Consider the following 23,574-nt stretch of genomic DNA (forward strand, 5'->3'; position numbering starts at 1 on the left):
CTAGTGGTTGCTGACCGCAACAGCCTATGTCACAGAAGACACTACTTCGCGCAAAAGCGCAGCTGGTACGGGAATCGTCTCTAGCTGCAGGCTTGCTGGAAGCACGTATCGACGCTCTGTACATTCGTACTTCATGGAGAGAGCATTGTCTGTAAAAGAAGACGAGGTTCCATGCTGGCGACATGCAGGGGCATCTTGATATTGTAGTCTTGCTGTTGTCCATGGTTGCTTGAGGTCAGTAACGCTTCAGGCAAAGGGATCCGAGCAGAATCTGTTGTGTATTGGGCCGTTTCGTGCGACGACAGACACAGAAAACGGTTCGCGGTGTCTTGCTTCGTATTATATAGGCAGGACTGGCTTCAGCATCTGCCATCATATGCTGCTGATGACTTGCCGATGACTTGTCGTCACGACACAGTAGGTCCGCAGGCCCACAGTGAAGATCGCATCGATGTGCAGCATCATCATTTCGTGATTGAAATGCTAATCTTACCTCTATCACAACGATGTTGAGACCAGTTCTACGTTGTACGGAGCCAGCTTGATTCTGCAGTGAGTGTCCAATCACCTTCAACTACCTACTGATGCTTTTGAGGACAAGCTGCGATCGGCTATCTGTCGAGCTCACATGTTGCACTCTCATCAGAAAGGGTGGTGAAGCGATTCATTTGCCCCAATGAGCATCTAGGCGTCAGCTTGGTGATACTGAGCATGTCCGCTGCCCCTATTGCCGACAGAATAGTAATCAAATAAGGAAAGGAGTGGTATATGTCTCGATCTTCACGAGCAAGCAAACCCCCAAATCAGAATCGGCAAGAGAATCTTATGACGGTTCAAGGACAAGGCTACCACAGTCCATCGAGCTGCCCTGTCGAAAGAACAGATCCGCAGGTGCTGCCGTGAAGCCTCTGACAAGATCTCCGTACATGTGAACATCAGCGACAGGGAGAAAGGCCTGGCTGGAAAAGAAATGTTGGTATCAAGAGCACTTCGTACAACTAGGAAGAGTCTTCCAGTATCTTAGCATGTGCACTCTGCCAAGACTGGATCGCAGAGAGACATACATCCAGTACCTGCCTTGCACGAGTATACTCAGCTTGGTGGTATCATGCGAACTTGCCAAGCCAGACAAGATCGAGCGAAGGTGAATAGTAAAGAGGGGACCGCAGCGATGATAAAGGCAACTGGACAGATGAGAAAGCGGACGAACTCAGGATCATTGGAAGAGTTGCAGTCACGATGCATGCTTTCGAGTGACGACGTGAAGGTAAAGAGCCGCCTTGTGAGCAGAAGTGACTGCAATGTCACAGATTCACCAAGTAGGCAACGACTGCAGTCCTTGGCACGCTTCAGTGAAAGATGGACAGAAAGTCATCTGTGTAACCCCTCTGCAGGACCGAAAGGGTTTTGTACAGCATGACGGGAGCCGAGAAACATGAGGCGGATGTTGTTCGCTTTTAAGCTGTGATCAAATAGGCGTGCAAAATAGACTCTGTTTCGTAATGTATGGCTCTCCCAGTGCTTTGGGCATGAGCAGTGCAATCCTTGCATGACTCCTGTCATCTATGTGACCTATGTGACCAATTGACACTCTGTCTCAGACTGAACCTCTTGACATGTGAACTGCACAGGATATAGGTGATGTCAGGGAAACAAGCATACAGAAGGCTGCTTCTGTATGGCTCTCAATTTTGCAAGGACACTGAGTAGGAACGCCAAGAGAGTAGTCTGGCTTGCGTCGCTTCAGCAGATGTGTCTACAAGGGCTGAAAGAGAGGGTAGACCTGGCTTGTAGCCCTTCAGTAAACGCATAGAGAGAAGTAGGCCAGTGCAAGGATTCAGACTTCCTACAAGTCGGCCTTGCATGCCCAGCAGTCGCGCTGTTTTATACCATCGCTATTGAGCCTCTTCCATGATCACAATGTCACATATGCACCTTTCTCTTTTTTGAAAGTTGTCTTTCCAACTGGTTCCTTTCGGGACAATGGGTCAAAACCTTTGTTCATGAGTGGTGCAAGCACCCTTTATCTAGTCCTTCTCTGAGATGAGCCGCAGATACTAACCTGTCCTGAACTCCCTCAGCTTCCTGGAGTATGATCCTCGCACACACATTCTGTCACAAACAGATGTGTTACAAACAGATGTTGTCACAATTAAAGGCTCCTTACCAATCCCCTGCACACAAAACAAGAAACTTTTCAGCAAGAACCTCATGCTATGTGTAGTGCAGAAAGCGTTAAAAGGGCTGAACTGAGATAGTCTTGACAGAGAGAGGCTGAAAAGACAAGATAAGCAAGTGTCAGGACAGGTGAAAAAGCAGGCAAGTGATTGGGCGAAAGGAGGCGAGTGTAATGGGCTCAGCTCCTGAGCTTTCACTGAGTACACCAAGTGGCCAAACAAGGCACAAAATCCAAGCTGGAAGCTGGATTGCTCAGTACTATACAAGCCAAAATGACTGATCATAAGTAGAAGATTCTGATGCAGATTAGGTTCAGAAGAGTAGAAACAGAAGTCAAATGTGAGGCTTCTCTCACCTTACAGCACCTGTGCCCTTTTGATATGTCTTTCAAGTAGATCAACCCTGTCAACTAATTCATGCTATGCTTTTGGCGTAGTTGTCTGCATCATAGAACATGTGAAAGGGAAACGCTTGGGTTAACTTCACCCGCAAGTTGCTGAAGACTGGAAGGCCAAAAGGGTTGGGCTGGCTTGCAGTCTCAATCAGCAAATGCGCGAAGAGAAACAAGCCAGAGCGCAAGCTCAGATTTTTAAGAACAATGTCTCAGAATGTCCATCTCTTCCCATCTTGCATGCTCAGAGTACAGTTCTAGTTGTTGTGAGGAACTGGTTCCTTACATAAATGTGTGTTAGGTTTTTGACATCTTCTCCTCTCTACTCTCTGTTTGTTTGTTCAGCCCAACCTACCCTTTCACAACTATCTGTCCCTTTTCCATAACCCAGAAGGCTAGGTAAGGCTTTCCATCAGAAAGTAGGAGAGAGATGTCAGAGACAAGAGTCAGGTTTATTCACATTCTTTTGCTGTCCTCCTTGTGACTTCACGCAAACCCACCTAGCTCTGCAGCATACGCTGTATCTTCTCTGTCATGCAGTCTATGGCTTGTCAAACATGTCAGCTTTGAAACAATTTTTTTGTCAAGTGATGTACTCTGGTGTCAACTCCAGCTCAAAACTCAAGGAATTGAGCCAAGGGGGCGTTTCGGATGCCCAGCGCGGCACGTGATCGAGCTCGTTGACAGCAAAAGGAAAAAAAACTCGAGTGTCACAACCAAACAAGCTATGCTTTTGAGAAAACTCAAGAATTGTTGCACCTCATACACTGCATGGACATGGACACCCAAAGTACAGGATCCAGCATGGCATAGACATCAGCTTTGTCAGCATGCTATAAGCCCCTTCTCCGATGCCTGCAAGGCCTGAAGCTTGGTCAAGCTGACTGAATTGTGTTTGCCTATAAGGGAGAGACTGCTCAGTAGGGCTCTTCCCCTGTTAGCTGTTGACCATAGGAGCCAGGAGCGAGGGTTGGCTTGCGTACATCACTAGATGCATGAACACAAGCAATCCTGGGCAAGAAAGTCACAAGTATCTGTCAAATATTTCAAATATCCTGTGCTCATTTACCTCGCTTGCCTGAGGCACAGTCCCTCAGGTTGTCAGGCGCTGTGATAGTTTGGCTCCTGCACTGTGGAGTAGGGAGTGTTCAAGGTGCAATGAGTGTCAAAGTTTTTTTTCAACTCAAAATTTTCTGTTCTTGAGACCTAAGAGCTTGTTGCTGTCAACAGGGTCAACAAAGTGCCGTGCTTGATATCACGGATACTACCTTGGCTTGTTTCCCAGTGCAGTGAGCTGGAGCTGACAACAGAGTACAGTCTCTGAACAAGGAAAAGGTTGCAAAGCCGACATGTTTGGCCAGCCATGGATTGCACTTCAGAGGAGGTACAAAGTACGCCGCAGAGCTGGGTGGTCTTGTGTGGGTCCACCAAGGGGACGGACAGCCAAGGATGTTGCGGCTCATTTGACTGACAGGCAACCCAGAGTCTGAAGGGATACTCTCCAACACAACCAGCAGCAAGCTTCACCTGGTGTTTCCAAAGAATGGGTATCGTGTGTATTTGCGTAATAGTACAGGCAGAAGGAGAGAAAGGGCAAGGCAGAGTGAGAGGTTGCTGTCTGTCACTTAATTGTCCCAGTTCCCTGCTGTCCATTACTTGGCTTTCGAGCTCTCTGAGTACACCAGACACTATCAGTCACCGCAGCCTTTGCACCAATGGACAACCAGCACATAGGGCAAGCAAACTCACCTCGCCTTGTTGCATCCTCGAGCAATTGTGTGTCGACCGCGTTTCTGGGTAGTTGCACATAGCGGATGACACTGCCTCGGATGAAGCAGTTCCTAACCGCAGCCTGTAAGCCTACAGTCAGCGGACTATTGGAACAAGGTCAGAAAGGTGACAAGGGCCGGACCATGTGTGGATACCTGTCCTCATCCAGCACGCTGATGTTGTCCAGTTTGATGTTGAGGAACCTGCGATGCACCACCCGACTCAGCGTCGTATGCGACACGACAGACAGGGCACCACGTACTGATCGACCGAGATGAGACTCCCCTGAATCCGCATGTCATTCTTCAGCTCCACGACGAGGGGCTCCCCACCCTGGAGCGTCTTGAGTAGCGAAAACATCAACATGGTGATATAGGTTGTTTCAAGCTGAGCCGGGGCAGTGGGAAGAGGAGAGACTCGCGTCCGGGGTAACGATTCGTATACATCGCTCATGATCGCTGCCTACTACGTCTATCGTCATCAGGAACACCCAGTCTGGAAGTCAACCCGTCGCAAACTGCTGCGCGCAACTCGAAACATCGCTCGTAGAGGTCGCACTATCGCCCCGCAGTCTCGCCTCCAGAAGGAGAGCAGGCAGCTCTGCTCTCATTCAGTGCAGAGTGTGTCGCATGCACAATTGAAACGCTGTAGACTCGATGTGAGCTACCTTCCCCAGTACGTACCCAAGAGTGGCGACCTCGATTGTTCCCTACTCCATCAGCCGTCCTACCTGCGAGCGTATCCTCGCTCGCGTCTCCACCCCCGACCCTGCTCTCTCGCGTGCTCCCCTGTCCACTCTCTGTTCTGCGATCAGAGGAGAACAATTTGAGGGGGTGCTCTCAGCTCTTATAGGGCCGAATTGCGTATTGGTGAAGCCGAATGCCAAGGGCGACCCCGAAGCAGGCCGCTCCTAACGATACCTGCCATTCCTTCCCTCCAGCCTACTCTGACGAAAAGCTTGAGGGCAGGCATCGACGCGCAGGTCTTAAAAGCAAGGGCGAAGAGCGAAGATCTCGGACGTTTCATGTTCGCTCGGGCAGGGCGGAGTCGGGTCAAAGGCACCTACGATCTCATATCGAGGAATCCCGTAAGCTACGCAAACGCAATGTACACTATGCAGACGCACTTGTTGCTTCTTCTCTCAGGCGAGATAGAAGTGAACGCCAGAGATAGATTAGCAATGGTAAAGAAGCTAGAGACTAGTCAAGAGTCGTCCTTGTTCTCCGGCGTTGACTTCTATCTCGCCTGTCTCGCCTGAGAACAGGTACGACTCTTGACTAGTCTCTAGCTTCTTTACCATTGCTAATCTATCTCTGGCGTTCACTTCTATCTTGCCTGAGAACAGAAGCAACAGGTTATGAGCCCAGTGAACTAAGTACATCATACAAACGCAATAGAAACATCCTATTTGGAACACCGCGATACGAGCTGTTGCCTGCCTAAGATCTTGAGGGGAAGTGCGATTGTTATTTACAACATGGCAAGGCTGACGACCTACACTTCCAGCAACCTCGCGCCGGTTCTAGCCCGTAGAGTCCCCGATAGATCACCCAAAAACTGTAATCATGCGTCTTCGTCCGGAGTTTCCCGCCTCAGGTAACTGTCGATGGCTGCCGAGAACGCTGCGAAACCCAGCCCACCGAGCACCATAGACTTCGTTCCATTGTTGCGTGCCAGAACTCCGCCCGAAATGAACCCTGCCCAAATCGAGTTCCAAATATCGTTCTTTGCTCGGAACTGCAAGCGCAGGTAGCATTGGAGGATATGATCAGCATCCTTATTTGAGCGACGAGCGACGAAAACCATAACAAGACGTACGCCTTCGACACAGCACTCTGTACCAGCGTACAGGGCTCCAACCATACCAAATCCTTTCCCTTGTCGCCACATCCCCTTGCCCATGTCGGTAAAGATGACTTTCGCCTTCTGTCGCGTATTCATACCGGTGTATTGTTGCCGTTGGAATGGGTCCTCGATCGTGAAGGAGGAACCCATGAGCGAGAAGAATGCACCGATCGCGAATCCTATACATACGGCGTGCGGACGTCAGACGGGCACGATGCAGCCAGTGTCTCTAAGGTAAACGATACTCACCCATGGCACCCGAGATGGCAGCCTTGGTCACCGGACTTTCCATTCCGTCCTGAACCATCCGGATCTGCTTCATCTGGCTGACGATCTCTCTCCGCTCATCTGCGCTCTTGGGCCGCAAGTCACCCGTCTCTGGGTCTGGTGCCGGCGGTTCGTATCCAGGAACGACGAATGGCGTCAAATAGTTCATGATTGACCCGAGATGTAAGACGAGGAACTGTCGGTCCGACGAGAGGTGGCGGGTAGAGGCAGCAAATCGAAGATTAGGCTGTAGAGATCCCCTGGCGGTACCGGGCTGTCTTGAGTCGCGCTGGACACGGCTGAATGATGCGAAAGTCAAACAGGCCCTCCAGGGCGATGAAGTTTATTTCGCGACTTGCGCGCGGCTCACTTGCGCGCGTCTGCGATCTCCAGACATACAGTCGCGGTCAATTCTAGCGAAGGCTCGCAATGGGAACGCGCTTGGGAGGTACCCACAGCGCTCCTGTCGCCATGGATCGTTTCACCGCCTCAATCAGTCGTTCGCTTCTGGACCCTCGATGTCCGCAAACGCAAGCGCCTCTGCGCGCTCCAGCCTCACACAAGCAGATGTCATATCTGAGAGGATTGTAGCGTGCGGCTTGGAGGATGGAGCAACGTTATGTTCGCCGGGATCGGTCAATATACCTGCTGTTTCGGTAGCCTTTCGAATAGCACAGTACTGCAATCTAGCACTGCGATCGCGGAACCAGAAGAGACCAACAAGAGGAGAGCGCTACTTTGAATGGGCCGGCACCATTCGGTGTCTCGCGAGCTTGTTGCAGAAAATTCAGAGAGCGACAGGACCCGCAAGTCAAGCAGTTTGCAAACAGTTGGCCAAGGGCCCTGGTGATGCTTGCTTGAGCAATGGCTGGCTCGCGGGAGTGGATCGAGCCGGAACAGGGAAATCCCAGGGTCGAGGCACGAGCGCCTTGCAAGCCAAGGATGCCGAGCTTGCGTCAGCGTCTGCAGATCGCGGTGTTGCAGCGGAAACAGCTCACGACGGGTAGTAGCCAAGTTGCAGCCAGCACGACACCGTGACCTCCCTTGTTCTGCGACTGGATCGCCGCAAACTCCATATCGAGGAAGTTCGAGATGTATCGAATCTGCATCGAGATCTCGAGGTCTCCTGAGCGGGACCAGCTATGATCTCCTTAGGAAGTTGCTCACAAATGGGGCAAGTTCGGGCGCACCTAAGAGTCGCTCGCCATGAGCCTCGTACAAGATGTGCGTGAAGAACGAGCTCACTTACCCCCGGCCACAACGAAGGCCTGCAAGAACCCGAAGAAGGTCTGTTGGACAGAATGAGCGGAAGCGAGACGCACGAGCGCCGATTGTGGCAGGGAGATTTCGTATCCCCACCAATCTTGGCCGTGCGAGCAGGTCAGCAGAGTGCGGTGAGCACAAAAAGCAGATGGGGACACTCGCATGCTCACAGAGAAAGATGGCGATGGAATCCAGCGGAGCTTGCAACCCTTCGCGTGAGCGGCCGCTATGAACGAGAGCACCGCTGACGTCGGCCATGACCTCGAAGACACCCGTTGTGGCTGTTGCGAGACCGACTATGCCTCCTTCGCTCGTTGGAAGGGACATAGCCATCGTCGATGGCTCGTCTGCGCCGATCGCTGCTTTCTCGATTGTCGGGGTAGTCGCGGATGAGGCCGATGCGTTATCGGCAACAAGCGGAGAGAGGGCGAATCCGCGCGGCTTCGAAGAGGCGGACTGATGCTCAGCCCCGACTTCCATGCGCTTGAGGTCGGCAACAATGACCCTCGCTCTGGCCTGTGGGTGGATCGCTGTGGCTTCATCAGGCGACCGCCCAGTTTCGGTGAATGCGAGACATGCGGAGTATCAACTTGCCGGCTTTGCGAGCTCCGATTTCAGTCTCTTGACCTCTTTGGATTTGACCTTTGCCTGCGAGACGGGACCGTCATGACTCGTGCCAGTCAAGACAGCGTAACAGACCCTCGCCTGGCGATCGATTGGCGGGCAGTCTCCCGGTTGGTGCTGGTGCGACGGCGTTCGCAACGGACGCGATCGCACAGGAGACATTGTCCGAGTCAGGCGGGCAAGGGCCCATTTGGCGTGTAAGCGAATGACCGCAGGGGAGTCGGGTTCGGCGCTAGGTGGGGGCGACTGTTCTGGCAGGAGGGTTGAGCACACCACATGGTCGGAAGCGCTGTTGCTGACGTACTCGGACGCCATAAAGCGTCCAGGAAGCAGCGAACGGACGAGGAGCAACGAGCGAGCTGCAGAATGAGACTCGGAAGGTTCGAGAGCCATATTGTGGAATGCAGCATTCTAGAGGACTGAGCGGGAATGAAGCGAGACCAGCGATATCCAGAGCCACTTCGAGCGTGCATACGAGGATTGGAATGAGCGAGCAACGGTGTAGGCTGTAGCAGAGTACTGATCACGAAACCACTCCTGAATCAACCTGAATCATGATCAGGATCAGAGATCTGCACATCAACTGGCCGCAGTACCTCGCCCGTTCCAGTTTCACCTCTTTTGCAGCTCGACAGAGTTAACAATGTTCGGATTCGGCCAAAAGCAACCATTGCCGGCGACAGCCTCGGAGGCGGATCATCACGTAGAGCAGCCGGAACCTGGACCTCCTCGACGGACATTCGATTCGCTGGTGCAACAGGAGCTGCCGATACAGCAGCGGTCCGTGGCTATGGAAGGAGGTATGCCATCGTGCCTGACCCTGTTCGACAACTTTCTGCTGTGTTATTGTGCGTACGCCCTCGCCGTGGTTGGTTTCCAGCCTGCTAGCGCTCACAAGCGTCTTTTGCCCTCTATACTCTACTGCGTGACAGCCCTAGCAAGCCAAGTCAAATCGGTCTATCGCCATGGAACTCCCAGGGACTGCTCTCCGAAGTTTGAAGATTTCAAGTTTTGCATGTCGATCAAAGGTCTCAGCGAGGACAAGAAGGAGGAGGTATGGATCCGCCGGAGAGCGGAGTGGTGGGCACAAAGACGACTCGGTCGGAGTAGCGAAGACGTATGGGACGCGAAACCGTGAGCCTGCGGAAGTCATCCGATCTCGGAGCTGGACTGATCCTTCCTTCCCAATTTCGCAGAAACGTCTATACAGAACCCTCAGAAGACAAAGTTTGAATAAGAGCTCGCAAGTTTGCAGCCCTGACCCAAGTCTCGAGGTGTCAGTGACGAATCCGAACCGGTAGCGCTCGATCCGCAGGCGCGACGAAGGACAGGTCTCCCGCGCCGCAGGTTGCGCATCCCTTTCTCGTGCAGTCTCTTACATACCGCACGCAATACTCTCTTTAGGGAGGAGGCCCTCAGGTGGCTGTAATTGGTTACTGGAAAGTCCAGCGAAGTTATGAAAAGCATACTACGCATGCAACATCAGTCTACCTTTACATACCGTCTCGAAGGTCCGATTAGTCCAGCGTACTTAAAAAGGACCACCGTGGTCGGATCGATTTCACCGGTATCATGTGAAGTCGGCGAGAGAGGAGTATTCGTTGAGCTGCGTAACATGTACATTACATAGCCTCTGCTATCTACAGTACAGTACATATAATTGTGCCGGGATACGAAATTCGAATATTTAGCGACGCGTTTGCCGCTGCGCGATCTACAAATCAGACCTAATCGTCATTTACGAACACGCGCTGTCGGCACCGACTCCTGAGTCGCACCTGCGCACTTGATCCGCTATAGATCGCATCGGTAGTCTCTACCCGAACGCATCCGGAACTCCTGGCACGCGCGATCGATACCACGAATTGCCAGTGCGGTCAACATCTGGACGAACCATCTCTCCTCGACGATCGCTGTCGTGTAACTTCTGAACGCGAGCATCCAACACCACCTCGCACAGTAGCGCAGAAGGTTCCGGGCAACGACAACGCTTGAAGTGAGCGGCTTTTGTTCTCGCCATACCCGACCGGTACGGGCCCGATATTCTCGACAGTCCCACCGCGTTTCATCATCTATCATGGCACCCAAGATCCCCGATAGCGATTCAGATTCGGAGATCGAGGTTCTCTCGGAAAAGAAGCCAGCGGCCTCCCTATCGAAATCCAAATCGAAACCGAAACCAGTCGTGAAGAAGCGAGCGGCCGTCGAGATGTCTTCATCGTCAGAAGAGGAGGATGTAAAGCCCAAGGCCAAAGCGACGGCTGCAGCGAAGAAGTCAGCCTCAACGGCAGCAGCGAAAGCCAAGAAGGGAGCGAATGACAGCGGTTCGTCAGCAGACGAGGGAAATAAACCCAAGACAGCCAAGAAGACAACAGATTCAGAGAAAGCGAAACTGCCGCCGGCAAAGAAGGCCAAGAAGGACGATGTCAAGAAAGAAATGGGCGGCGACGAAAAACCGAAATGGCAATTCAAGCCTCGCGCCGGACCTGCCAACCCGGGCAGCAAGGACATCCCGGTAGGAGAAGAGAACTGCTTAGCCGGACTCACATTTGTCTTTACCGGAGAGCTCGAAAGCCTTTCGCGTGAGGATGCGATCGACTTGGCAAAGCGCTATGGAGGGTCAGCGCTGGCTTTCTAGCGGGCTCTGAAGCATTACTTACAAATTCGTACCATTCAGTCGCGTCACGACCGCCCCTTCTTCAAGAACCTCCTACGTCGTTCTGGGATCCGACGCCGGTCCCAAGAAACTCGAAGTCATCGCAAAGCACAAGATCAAGACACTGACCGAGGACGATTTCCTCCGGATGATCGGGACGAACAAGAGCAAAGACGACGACCCAAAGGTGAAAGAGGCAAAGCAGAAGGAGGAAGAGAAGATTAAGGCAATGTCGAAAGACATGGCTCTCACGAAAGACGCACCGTAAGCACATATAGGCTCTAGAGCCTCCAAGCTCGCTAACGCTACGGGCCCATATAGAGAGCATTTGACACAGCTGTGGACCACCAAATACGCCCCACGTAAGCTGACCGAGATCTGCGGAAACAAAGGTATGGTTGAGAAGCTTGGAAAATGGTTGGAGCTCTGGTACGTGCTGAGCCCTCCAAACAGTGCGTCAGACGCTGAATCGCTCCCACTAGGCCGAAATCTGTCGCTTGTGGATTCAAGAAACCGGGTCCCGATGCCATGGGGACGTTCAGATGCGTCCTGATATCTGGGCCGCCGGGAATTGGCAAGACGACCGCTGCGCATTTGGTCGCCAATATGCAAGGATATGACGTTCTTGAGCTGAATGCGAGTGATACGAGGAGCAAGAAGCTACTCGAAGTGAGGCCGTTTCAGGTGACCAAGTAGGAGGTCGATTGCTGACAGTGCCTTCTTGCCTAGTCCGCATTTGCCAGCAAAATTACGGACACGACACTCTCCGGATTCTTGAAGCCCACCAGCACAAGCTCCGTGAGCTTACATCATATTGTATTCACTCGTCCAGACTAATATGGCTGACCGAACCCAAACCTTCGCAGCCCGATTCGGCCGGTTTGGGGATCAATCACAAGTCAATCATCATTATGGACGAGGTCGATGGGATGTCAGCCGGAGATCGAGGGGGAGTGGGCGCCCTGAACGCCGTGATCAAGAAAACCAAAGTGCCCATCATCGCCATTTGCAACGACAAGTCGAGCGCCAAAATGAAGCCGCTGATGAACACGTGCTTTCAGATGAGCTTCAAGAGGTGAAATATTTCTATCTGTTTCGACTGGACATTCACTGACTCTCGTACGCTATTGGCGAACCGTTTGCAGGCCAAGCGCCAACGAGATCCGATCGAGGATCATGTCAATCGCTTTCAAGTGAGCTCGCCCGCTTTTATTCGGCGCGCAGAATGGCCGCACTGACAACTCTAACGCTCGACTCACCTTAGGGAGGGACTGAAGATCGACGGAAAAGTGGTCGACCAGCTCGTGCAGGGATCTCAGTCGGATATTCGACAGATTGTCAACATGCTTGCGACATATAAACTCGGCGCGAAAGCGCTCGATTATGATCAGAGCAAGCACTTGTGCGGGATTTTGCCTTCAGTTCCCTATTGAACGCAGCTAAATGCCATTATGCAGGTCGAAAATGAACGAGAAGAACACAATCCAAACGCCCTGGACTCTCTACTCGAAAATCTTTGGACCGCAAGCCGGCTCGGCTGTCTCGGGCATGACACTCAATGACAAACTTGACGTCTACTTCCACGACCATGCCATGATGCCTCTTTTCGTGCAGGAGAATTACCTCAAAGGTCGATTCTCTCGCGCTAGCGCCGCAGCTGGCCCCGATCTCGCCTTGACGAACCTCGACCTCGTCACGAAAGCAGCCGAGGCAATCTCCGACGGCGATCTTGTCGACTCCATGATACATGGGTCAGCATTGCCGTCCCTCACATTCAAGCCGATGCATTTCGCGCTCACACAGCCGTATTCGAACAACACAGAACTCAGCAACAGTGGTCTTTGATGCCGCTGCATGGCATGATGTCGTGTGTCAGACCAGCCTCGTACTGCTACGGCTCTGGCGCGCAACTGAATTTCCCTGCGTGAGCGATGCACCTGTCTTATCGATCGTGTTGCAGCGCCTGATCCGGCGAATGTTCGCCTCTGTGCACAGCTGGTTCGGCAAGAATTCCACGCAGGGCAAGCTTGGACGTCTCCTGGGGGAGATCCAAATCCGTATGAGGTTGAAGGTGTCTGGCGATCGAAGAGAAATCAGGCAGAGCTATCTTCCGACGCTCTTTCCTCGTCTTGTCACCCCGCTGCAAGATCGAGGAGCTGTAAGCAGTCTTGCGTCCCGCCCAAACGGCTGAAGCTGTTTGTGACCGACCGCAGATATTGATGTTCTCCCCGTGTAGGAGGCGATACCCGAGGTTATCGAGCTCATGGACACCTACTATCTTTCGAAGGAAGACTGGGACGCTATAATCGAGCTGGGTATCGGCGAGGGATTCACGCAAGACGAAGTTCTCAAAGCGATTCCAACAGCCACCAAGTCCGCTTTCACACGCAAGTAAGTCAATTCTCGAAACGGACCACGTTTCGCGCCGCGCGAGCGAAGGATTGAATGATTGATCACTCTTGGTGCTCAGGTATAACGCATCAGACCACCCGATTCCCTTTTACAAATCTGACGGTGGCAAGGCGAAAGCAAAGAAACTCGGCTCGGGCGGAGAAGTTCCCGACAATGAGGATGCATTTGTAGGTCATCTTCGTTACGTACGCGAGATGATGCTGAGAATGTTCGCATTCGTGGCTATAGATCGATGAGGACGATCTTGCCGAGGAAGAAGCCGAGGACGAAATCGATTCGGATGATTCAGCCACCTCAATGTCAAAGGACAAGCTCATCAAGAGCAAGACGAAGCCGGCAAAGAAGACTGCGACAGCTGCCAGCAAGGCAAAGGCAAAGCCCAAGGCAGCGGTTGGTAGAAAAAAGAAGGAGTAAATCTCGCTTGTCTCGCGTTCGGGCTTCGTCTTGCCTGGACACGAAGACGATAATGCGCAAGACGAGCTTGTGCTGCTGCTTGACCCAGACGACCTGCGTTTGGGTATGGGGGTTCCGATATTGCGGCTGGATTTCCGGATGAATCAAGATGATCACCTCTGCGTATCCGGATCGCTTGCAGCCAAGTCATGAGTACACTGTAATGGACCAGAAGTGCCTGCACTGCTTGCAACACATCGTGCGAAAAATGTCGCGTGTTGATGCGTCGGCGATTCCCCTCAATCAATATTATTATTCAATACCCTCGACGCGGCCGAGATTCTCGAGGGGCCCGCCGAAGGGCGACCTCAACAGCCAACTCGCCTTTGCCCGGCCTCGCCCGCATCTCACCTGCTGCTCCAATCGATACTGTCTCGGATTGTGCACGAGCACGATCAACAATCCATGGGCTCAAATGGCTCACACGACGCGATGGACGAAACCGCAGTCACGATGTCAGTCTTCTCCGTGCTTCTCCTACGCTGCAGCGCTTTCCTGATCGGGTTTGAATCGTGGCCAGCTGGAGGCACCTTGGACGTCGTCTGCAAGGCCGAACATCGGGACGGTCAGTGATCAGAACTTCGGAATGACCACATGCGTTGGGCCCAGCTCGCGAATGAGCTGACTCTGTCAGATTGTCGATGATCACAGTCCGATGATCCTGAATCTACCGGATGAGGTTAGGCAGATCCCTCGTCAGGATGCGCGAGGTAGTCGGAGTTTCGTTTGTTAACGGATACTCTGGCTATTCTTCCCTTGCAGATCCTCTTGTTGATCGCTGAGCATTTTAACCCGCCAATTCCATTCGAGATGGGCCACTATACCCTCCCATCCCGCTACACTCGAATCGGCCGGCAAGAGTTGCGAGCTCTGGCAGCAACTTGCAGAAGATTCGCGATCTTGTTCCGCCCCTACGTCACGCGCACTCTCACCTTCCAAGATCGCGGCCGTCGGACAAATACAATACAGCTTTTCAAAGCTGAGCGATCGGTGCAAGATACCGTGCAAGAGGTTTACTGGGAAGTGTGTACCATATTCATCCGAATGGCGTAGGCTGAGTTGCCCTCTCTGATCGCCCTACGTTCCCAGGTATCTCACTGCTATAACGACGCCTCGCCCTTCTTCCTACCGACCTTGAGGAACCTGAGATATCTGATTCTCGCTTTCCTGCCGCAACGCATGTGAGTCGCTCCTGTCGGATCCTGGTTCGTACAGCGGCTCATGTTCAGAGTCTCGAGATACTGCAGCCCCGACGACGAGCTCCACGATTATGAAGGCCTGTGTACATTGCGCAAATCATTCACGGATGCGCTCAAATTGCTCCCGAATCTGAAAGCGCTCGAAGTCCGCTAAACTCCGTTAAGACGATATATCGCTCTCTCGCTTACTGTTCTTGCACCTGTCATGCACATTAGATTCCGTTCTGGGAGCAAGCTGAAGACAGGCACTTTTCCTTTACTCAGCACCTCAAACTGACAAACATCTCGATTGGCGATTGGGGAGATTACCGGGCGTTCCGAGGACCTTCAACGATCAACGATGTCAAGGTGAGCACTTCCCGTCCTCCGCGACCCGAGAGCGTCAACTGAAACTTCGCGCATGTAGTTTCTTGTGCATCCTGACATTGATGAAGAGGACGATCTGCTGGAGGGCTTCGTCGACACGCTCATGCATCGTGCTAAGCGGCTGCATTTTGCGGCATACTCGGGCTGGGGCAGAACTGATTTGCCCGACAAGCTCCCCGAGACGATCAGAAAGGCATCGTGGTACAAGAACATCACCAAGCACCCACTCGAAACGCTCACACTGCAAGGCTTCAATCCCCTGACAAGTTACAAGACTGAGTGGTGTACGATCTTGCCTTCAGTTCTTTCTCTCCTCCAGGCTCCGAACTTTCGGACCATGGCCTTTCTGGACGTACCGTCTATGAGGAATGATGATCGCCTTCCGCTGAATTGGGACGACATCTCGCCGGTCATTTCCGTCGAAGACGTTTCGATCATCCTCGCAGTCCCGGAGCTCGAAGGCGAACTAGCAGAGCAGGCTATTGGCGGATTTTCAGACGAGGAAGATTCCGATGCTCCGGAAACCGCATCGCGGCGAGAAGAAGGCCACGGGGGGTTCAAAGATACGAACGAGAACGAGCTGCCAGAGCTCAGCGAACGGGTAAGTCTAGCGACTCGTTCCAGCTCAGCTTGACCGCATGCACAGACTGATCACATAGCTGGACTGGAACAGCTGACCGCCGAAGAGTTGCAATCGCTCTTGCACCTGTTCCCGAACCTGCGCCGGCTGACGCTCGGCAATTTCCATCGCTGCGGCCGGGAATCGTCCAACTCGTCATTCGAAAGCGACTTCTCCGAAAAGGTGTTCCAGCCTGCGGCACGTGATTTCATCAGTCGACTCGGCATCGAGTCGCGCTACGACAAGCTCGAGCAGATCGTATTTCGCAACGCGGAGGCGGGCGTATGCGTGCGGTTCAAGAGACCGCCAAAGCAGAAGGGAAAGAGTCCCGAAGAATGGAGCGAGGAGCTTCGGCGCCTGTACTGAGCGCATTGCGACCTTGCGCCAGGTCGTTCGATCATGAGTCGCTCTCAAGGGGAATGGTTTCGCGAACCCTTGCTGGCGTTTGCATACGCCCGCCCTCGCCGGCTCAAAGAGTACTTATACCAATCGCTCTATGCCTGATGACCGGTCTGAGATCTGCTGCCATTTTCTAGTGTATGGAATGTCTCACTATTGCAAAAGAGTTATGTGCTGTAGGCGCCTCTCCAGCTTGTGAACGAGCCGAAAGAGAACAGTAGACGAGCGGAAATTGCGAATGAGGCACCCGATGACGCCTCGGGTTGCAGGCAGTTGCCCCCTCGCGCCACTGCTCGCTCATTTGCTCCTTCCGACACACACGCAGGAGATGCTCTGTTGAGAACGCAGAGCAATCTCGACAACTGCAGACTCGTCGACACACACGCGATCGCCCACACGAACCATCTGCGTCGGATCTCGCTCGACGACCACTTCAGGACGACCCACATCGCCCCTCGCAACTCAGGATCGCCACTGGAGCTCGCAATCATGCTCAGCCCACCCATCTTAGCTTCCGAGGGAGCTCTCGCGCGCTCACAGCCCTCGCCTCGTCCGATCTTGAGCCCCGGCGTCGAACAGGCTTCCTACTTTGGCTCTCAGCCAGCTGACCCCCATGGTTCCGGCATCGACACGACTCCACCACGGTCGGGCGGTACCAAGTTCGACAGTTCGCATGGAGGCGATCACAACAGCGCTGGCTTCTTCGGTGATGCGTCCAAGTTGTTTCATCTTCCCCAAGCATCGAACGCTGCACACCGCGAGACCAGTGACAATCCCGATCCCACAAGATCCTGGACAATTGCGGCATCGCCTTTATCCGCACTGAGTCCGAGTTCAAATGCCTTTAGTGCCAAATTCAACCGACTCGGTGGATTCGCCGCTGCGCACGATATCCCGCCGACTCCTCTCCACGCTCCTGCCCATTCTCCATTCATACCCCCTGCGACCGACAAAGACGAGCGGAACCCCTTCGATCTCGCCAACTCAGCCCCGAATAATAGCATTCCTTCAGCTTCGACGAGCTTTCAATTCTCGTTGCCTACCCCGGCAGCCCGTCGCTTAGCCCCCCGACCGTCGATCCGCTCGCAAAACTCCGCTTCCGCCTCCAGCTCGACCGTCGCATCCGCAGGAATGGCTGCAGCGAGCCGGTATACCGCAATGTTGCCGACGACGCTCTTCTCCTATTCCCAGACTTCTTTTGCCTCGACTTCTGCGGCCGGGTCCCTTCTCGTCCTTGATCTCCGCACGCACACAGCTTACCTCGCTCAAAGATTGGCCTACTCGATTAACGTCTGCGTCCCTTCAACACTTCTTCGGCGACCAGGGTTTGGCGTTGACCGTGTCCAGGATGGGTTGCCCGAGCACGAGCAAGACGTATTCGCCGCATGGCCCGATTGCGAGACCATCGTAGCGATCGATGCCGAATCAACCTCGTTGAGCGAGGCTTCGTCTGGCGTGGTATCCTTGTTGGCCAAGTTCGAACGCGCAGGCTTCAAAGGCAAGCTCGGTTGGGTCAAAGGAGGCTGGTACGCGATCAAGACCCAGGCCAAGGGCCTATCTCAAGCGGAACATGCAAAACTGTTCCATTCCGGATCAGGCTCACCTCGCGGTTCAACGACTTCCTCGCCCAGCATTGCATCGGCAGCCGAGTCGTCCGAACCCGTGTTCAACCTGAATCAACCTCCGATGTCAAAGAAGCATGGTCGTCCGGTGCTGCAAGTCCGGGATCTCCCTATCGCCGCGTTCCAGCAGGCGTCTACTTCGGCATTCGTGCATTCCGGTCTTTCCGCTCCACCAAACAACGCCGGCGTGACATCGCCTTCTTCCGACGGCAGTTCTTCGTCGAGGCGTCCCAACTTGGGCAAACGGCGCAAAAGTAGCTACGATCCTCGAGAGGCCCCGACTGAATCCGGATCGGTCTATCCCAAATCAGAGCATGCGCTCGAGGACGAAAGCAACTCGAGTCTGGCGGCAGAAGCATACGAGAGTGGTCGAAGCGCACAGGCTGTCATGAAGATGAGCACGAATCCCTTCTTCGATAATATCAGACAAAACAGCGAAGTGAGTTCCTCTCCTCTCTCAGCTGAAGTCAAGGCACTCTGCTCATGGACCTCGCGGATTTTGGCAAACAGGCCCTCTCGCTCGACCGTTCCCTTGCCAATCTGGCTCCGGTCCAACTACCCGATGTCCCCGATCACCTATTCGCATCGCTTCCTCCCTTTCTTCAAGAGCTTCTGCAGCTGTCGCCTTCCTCGCGTGCGGACAAACTTGCTCGCCAGTATTACGAGCTCGAAGTTGCCGAGCGCGAGCGGCTTGAAGGAACGTTCAGATGGCACGCTCGACACACTTCCATTGACGACACTGCGCGCCCTGCAGACGGTCTCAAGGCAGGATCAGAGAGCCCGGAGACGAGGATGTGGAAGAAGTTTGGGATCAGTGCTGGGGTTGAACTGGGCGCACTGAACAGGTTCAAGAATATCTTCCCGGTACGTCGTGTTCTTCCATCTTCACCACGAGTCTTCGCTGACACGCCGATAACCAGTACGAGCATCGCCGGGTCAAATTGGTTGACCATTCGCCAAACGCGACTGATTATATCAATGCCTCTCATCTCTACCTCCCTCCCTCAAGCAAACGATTCATTGCATCGCAAGGTCCTTTGCCTACGACGTACTCCGACTTCTGGCAACTCTGCGAACAGGAGAAGGTGGGAGTGATCATTATGCTGACAAACCTGAACGAGGGAGGACGGGACAAGTGCGGAAGATACTGGATTACCCCAGAAGGAGGACAGAAGGACTGGCGCGTGGAGGTCGAGGGAGACGAGGCACATAAAGATGAAGAAGCACAATGGAGAAAGGAGGAGAGTTCAGGTGGAGGAATGCTCTTTGGCGGGGGTGCGAGCTCGAGCGGATTCTTCGCCCCGGCCGACGCCAACATCGCCATGCAACGAAAGCAAGAGAGCGATTCCAGAACGGCGACTTCAACGGACCAGACTGTGCGGCGCTTGTTGACTGTCCAACGGCTAGGAGGTCGTGGTTTCGACTCTGGCCAAATGGATTCGCCCCCTCGCAAGATCCGCCACATCCAGTACCGCGCTTGGCCTGACTTCGATATTCCGGCCGATCCAGCTGAGCTTGTCTCGCTCATCGACGAAGTCGACAGGGCACAGGCTGAGTACATGGCCGAGATTTGCTGGAAGATCGAGGAGCACGGCGGAACAGAACCGCCGATCCTTGCACATTGTTCAGCAGGAGTCGGACGCACCGGCGTTTACATCATGGTCAGTTCACTGCTCGACACACTGCGGAAGGCGATGCGAAACGGGCAGAGGAACTCCGATCCCGCACCCATGGACGTCGACGTGTCGCCACCACTATCGACTGCGCCAATGTCAACAAGACCCTCGATGGTCAGCCGCTCAAGCGATCCAGAGACATCTTCTCTGTCGGCGCATTTCTCGCTCTCCTCTCTCGACTCAACTCAAGGATCGCCAGCGCCGACATCTCAGCAAGCTACTAGTCGCGAAAATTCGACACGATCATCGACCGCATCGCCCAATGGCGAGAAACCATCATCCGACGGTGTTCTGGCGGTGCCGCTATCTGAAGATCCTACACCGCCGTTGCTTCAAGCCGACCCGATTTTTGCCGGCGTCAATTGCTTGAGGGAACAGCGCATGAGCATGGTTGCGAACTACAGGCAGTATGTCTGTGTCGTCGAGTGCGTACTCGAAGGAATCAAACGAGGGCAACGCGGGCTGGAGAACATTGTGGGCAGCGAATGAAGAAGCGGACATGCTCAGATAGTCTATCGTGATTCTCATACCCCCAAGCCGCCTTCTCCGGCTACAACATGGCTGCATCGCGACGAGTCCGTTTCCTTGAGGTCTATGTCATAGATGTAAAAGCGTGTTGTTTCTCTCTATCTTCTCGGTTGCGTGTTGGCGGGAGAGCCCTGCGAGTAGTGATTACAACATGTATCGGAAGTAAACTGATAGATAGGTACTGTCTGTCTAGTTGTTGAGTCGGGTTTGGAAGCCACACTTGTCGCATGAGTAGAAAACGGTCGCTGTTTTTGGGACACATGCATTATGTCGTCAGTCAATACTTGCTGAGTACGATGAAACAGGAGAGCATCGAACGTACCTCCCTCGTCTGTTCAGGGTCCATATCGGACATTCAGTAGAAAGACGGTCAGCGCGAAGCACCCTTTCCGTTCAATCAAACGATGTCGAGACGTACCGGCTGACCGCAGCTGCATGGTCTTGACACTCATTTGTTTGGCACCACATTTCTCGCAAGTCTCGTCGACCTGTCGAGATAGAAGAGATGTAGGGAACAGGACGGAAGCGGGCGCAGCAGAATCATTCAGTTCGTCTGAGTCTAGACAGCGCAAGTTCCCAATGGAATAGCCAGCACTCACGTATACTTTCTTTTTCTCGACATCACCCCGATTCTTTACCAGACTCGTCTTCAGCTGTCGAAGAGATGAAGGAAAGGCGGCTGGGTTAGACTTGGTGGTGATCACCTTGCCCTCGTATGCTGCATCCCTTCCACCTGGTGATTCAGCAAGCTATCCGCTGGCAAATCACTTCAGAAGCCTGCGTACCCGTGGCGTCTTCTACTTGCCCGCAGGCATCGCAAGCCAGGTGATCTTCATCGCCGGGCAGGTCGAGCAGATTGCCGCATCGAGAGCAGAACACGAGCGATCCAATCTGGTTCGGAGCAGTCGTAGTAGAATCCATGCGTGATGCTGTCGTGCCAGTTGGTCGTGAGAAAGCGCTGAAGGGATTCCGAGATCTAGGATTGATCCGACATGGATCAAAAAAAGTTTATCTCCCGCGTTTGACCGGTTGACCGCCCCTCTTCGCAACAGGAATCGTCTGACTGTATGAAGACGCTGTATCCGAACGCTGCCCCAGGAATTATTCGGCGACGCCGGCAAAAAACGTCTCGTTCCCGCCAGATCACGTGACTATCATTTTTATCCGGTCGCGTAGGTTGGCCGTCCGCGAACAATATGCCTCACGAACTTACAGGCGACGATCACAAGTGATAGTGATGTTTGACAAGAGTTTTATGAAGTAGCTAATCAAGCCGTTGAGCCAGATGATGGCTGAACCGCTCGGTTTTCTGCCATATTGACGGACGTCGGACAGGCTTCCCTGCGGGAGTTGAGTGTACAACAATCTATGTCGTTTTTGTCATGCCTCTTTGGTACGACCACTTCAGTCTACAGACTCTAGTCAAACTTGACCGCCCGATGCTCGACCTGCGGCTCGAGCAGTTCTTTCTGGCTCTGCACCAGCCGCAACTCAACCATCCGGAGCCTCCTCACCCTCTCCTCGGCACTCTCGCCTTCGTGCGGCACGATCCAGTCGCTCCTCCCTTTCGCGAGGTGTAGCGCGTGAGCCCTCGTCTTTGCCAAGACGCCTTGCAGGGACGCGATGGCGAGCTCGACGGTGTGCGCGAGTGGAGAGATGGGGTGATCCGAATAAGCTTCAGGTGAAGTGGGGTCCAGTGAAGGGAAACGTCCGAGGACCAGCGACGAGAAAGTATCTCCGACGCCCTCGTAGTGCTCCGCAAGCTCCGGGAACGCAATGCCAAAAGAAGTGGTGGCAATTGGCACACCGGGACGGGAGGTGATAGTTGACCCGGTGCAGACGAGCATTCGTCCCGTCGAGGAAGACGCAGGGAGCTCGGGCAGGTTGGTGAAGCCGAGCTTGACGAGCTCGTGGACCGGGAGGGAAACAGCCGAGATGATGATGTTTGGAATCTGATACCGTTCGTGGAAGGTACGCAGGGCAAGCTTGAGTGATCGCGCGTCGAGTATGCGGACGTCTGTCAAAAGTTCGGCCTCGAAATAGTTTGGCGTGGCGCACGTCGCCTTTGGTAGCAGCGATTTGTACAGAGGGATGACCGATTCCGATACGTAGATGCGACCGTCGTCGCCCATAACCGGATCGAGTACGTAGATGAGCCGGGGGTTGACAGCTCTTAGCCGATCGACCGTTCGAGTCACCACCTTGAGAGCGTCGGCTCCGGGTACATAGCCAGTCAGGAGATGCGATTGTCGCAGCAGACCATTCGCCTGACAATACGAAGCGGGTCAGCGCTTGTCGTTTCAAAGCAAGAACGGACCTTCAAAACTTACGTCGAGCGCGGAGAAAATATCTTCCAGATGAGCCGCATCGAATTTGGATCCGCCCCATCGCCCATAGCCTATGATGGTTGACGTATCAGCTCGCTGAGTCCCTAATATTATCATGGAAAGCGATAGCGGACTTACCGCTGATGATTGCCGCTCAAAGCGGGAAGCAAGATTAGGTAAATTGAGCGGGAGCAGCAATGAGTCACGGTGATCGGTTTGCGTCGTGAATATCGGGATAGAGTTGAGTAGAGAGGGTTACATGGTGAGGAGGATTAGCAAGCCAAAACGGTCACCAAGTGAAAGATGAGTGCGTACGTATGATTCGAAAATGCTACGGTCATCGCCGCATCGACTTCCCAGCCCAAGAGCTGCAGAGGAAACGTAGCTGCCTTGTTACCTACCGGCGTTCGACAGGGTGAATCAGCCCGCAGCTCTGATCAGCGCGATGTAATGCTCCAGCTCACCGACATAGCCGGTGACCACGTGTGACTGTATCGAAAGCACCCTTTTGATAGGCGCAAAGTCCATCTTCCTGAGTTACGGAGCTTGGGAGAGCAAGGTTGCGTTGAGATATAGTTATCGTCGTCAAGCCTGACCCGTCGACGTAGTCCTAGAGGGGCCTCGTACTGTGGCGTCAGAAGCTGCAGAAGGACTGAGCAAGTGAAGAGGCGAGTGGTGAGTTGTGCAGGTAGGTGCAGGGTACATCATTCGGGCCAACTCCGCACCAGGCGGAGTTTCGCGGCGCGCGGCGCATAATTGCAAAGGCTTGACTCCACCGTCAGTCCTTGCATCTCTCGTGCAGCACTGCCCGCTTTACGTTCGAGCAGAACTCATGCGTGATTTGCGCGCCGCATACCAGCGGATACATCGACAGACAAATACAGTGGAAAAATCAGGAGAAACTCCTAAACTTGTCATCCATGCCCGTTTGGACAGGACGGGGAATATTTGGTGCGGTACTCTGATGCTGTGGGAGATC

The 23,574-nt window shown here is 53.6% G+C and overlaps 7 protein-coding genes across 7 annotated transcripts; 3 read left to right on the plus strand and 4 right to left on the minus strand.

The window, feature by feature from the left end:
• Positions 1-5,902: 5,902 nt before the first annotated feature.
• Positions 5,903-6,620, minus strand: TIM22 (translocation channel protein TIM22; the record flags this gene model as incomplete). Its single annotated transcript, XM_076676332.1, has 3 exons — positions 5,903-6,076; positions 6,158-6,363; positions 6,434-6,620. The coding sequence occupies 3 exons, from the start codon at positions 6,618-6,620 to the stop codon at positions 5,903-5,905; spliced, it is 567 nt and encodes a 188-aa protein (XP_076536313.1).
• A 642-nt stretch (positions 6,621-7,262) lies between these two features.
• JCM15063_000215 (uncharacterized protein) lies at positions 7,263-8,731 on the minus strand (the record flags this gene model as incomplete). Its single annotated transcript, XM_076676333.1, has 6 exons — positions 7,263-7,379; positions 7,450-7,554; positions 7,619-7,641; positions 7,701-7,814; positions 7,885-8,230; positions 8,309-8,731. The coding sequence occupies 6 exons, from the start codon at positions 8,729-8,731 to the stop codon at positions 7,263-7,265; spliced, it is 1,128 nt and encodes a 375-aa protein (XP_076536314.1).
• Positions 8,732-8,981: 250 nt separating this feature from the next.
• Positions 8,982-9,571, plus strand: JCM15063_000216 (EMI1 family protein; the record flags this gene model as incomplete). Its single annotated transcript, XM_076676334.1, has 3 exons — positions 8,982-9,186; positions 9,271-9,472; positions 9,535-9,571. 3 exons carry the CDS (start codon positions 8,982-8,984, stop codon positions 9,569-9,571), a joined length of 444 nt encoding a protein of 147 aa, XP_076536315.1.
• An 844-nt stretch (positions 9,572-10,415) lies between these two features.
• On the plus strand, positions 10,416-16,409 carry RFC1 (replication factor C subunit 1; the record flags this gene model as incomplete). The annotated part of the gene is made up of 22 exons (XM_076676335.1): positions 10,416-10,957; positions 11,016-11,258; positions 11,316-11,423; positions 11,477-11,663; positions 11,724-11,792; positions 11,861-12,069; positions 12,140-12,187; positions 12,259-12,396; positions 12,452-12,745; positions 12,817-12,918; positions 12,990-13,152; positions 13,231-13,385; positions 13,465-13,573; positions 13,635-13,796; positions 14,380-14,424; positions 14,494-14,538; positions 14,622-14,882; positions 14,949-15,040; positions 15,107-15,203; positions 15,275-15,406; positions 15,465-16,025; positions 16,098-16,409. The coding sequence occupies 22 exons, from the start codon at positions 10,416-10,418 to the stop codon at positions 16,407-16,409; spliced, it is 4,074 nt and encodes a 1,357-aa protein (XP_076536316.1).
• Positions 16,410-16,931: 522 nt separating this feature from the next.
• On the plus strand, positions 16,932-20,229 carry JCM15063_000218 (uncharacterized protein; the record flags this gene model as incomplete). Its single annotated transcript, XM_076676336.1, has 3 exons — positions 16,932-18,503; positions 18,575-18,928; positions 18,985-20,229. 3 exons carry the CDS (start codon positions 16,932-16,934, stop codon positions 20,227-20,229), a joined length of 3,171 nt encoding a protein of 1,056 aa, XP_076536317.1.
• A 228-nt stretch (positions 20,230-20,457) lies between these two features.
• Positions 20,458-21,189, minus strand: JCM15063_000219 (uncharacterized protein; the record flags this gene model as incomplete). Its single annotated transcript, XM_076676337.1, has 5 exons — positions 20,458-20,513; positions 20,591-20,599; positions 20,687-20,756; positions 20,868-21,001; positions 21,054-21,189. The coding sequence occupies 5 exons, from the start codon at positions 21,187-21,189 to the stop codon at positions 20,458-20,460; spliced, it is 405 nt and encodes a 134-aa protein (XP_076536318.1).
• Positions 21,190-21,686: 497 nt separating this feature from the next.
• On the minus strand, positions 21,687-23,123 carry JCM15063_000220 (pyridoxal kinase; the record flags this gene model as incomplete). Its single annotated transcript, XM_076676338.1, has 4 exons — positions 21,687-22,535; positions 22,599-22,691; positions 22,889-22,992; positions 23,060-23,123. The coding sequence occupies 4 exons, from the start codon at positions 23,121-23,123 to the stop codon at positions 21,687-21,689; spliced, it is 1,110 nt and encodes a 369-aa protein (XP_076536319.1).
• Positions 23,124-23,574: the final 451 nt, after the last annotated feature.

Source organism: Sporobolomyces koalae (assembly GCF_050403365.1).
Source record: "Sporobolomyces koalae JCM15063 DNA, S_koalae_JCM15063T_v1_ctg4, whole genome shotgun sequence".
In the NCBI taxonomy this organism is placed as follows: Eukaryota; Fungi; Basidiomycota; class Microbotryomycetes; order Sporidiobolales; family Sporidiobolaceae; genus Sporobolomyces; species Sporobolomyces koalae.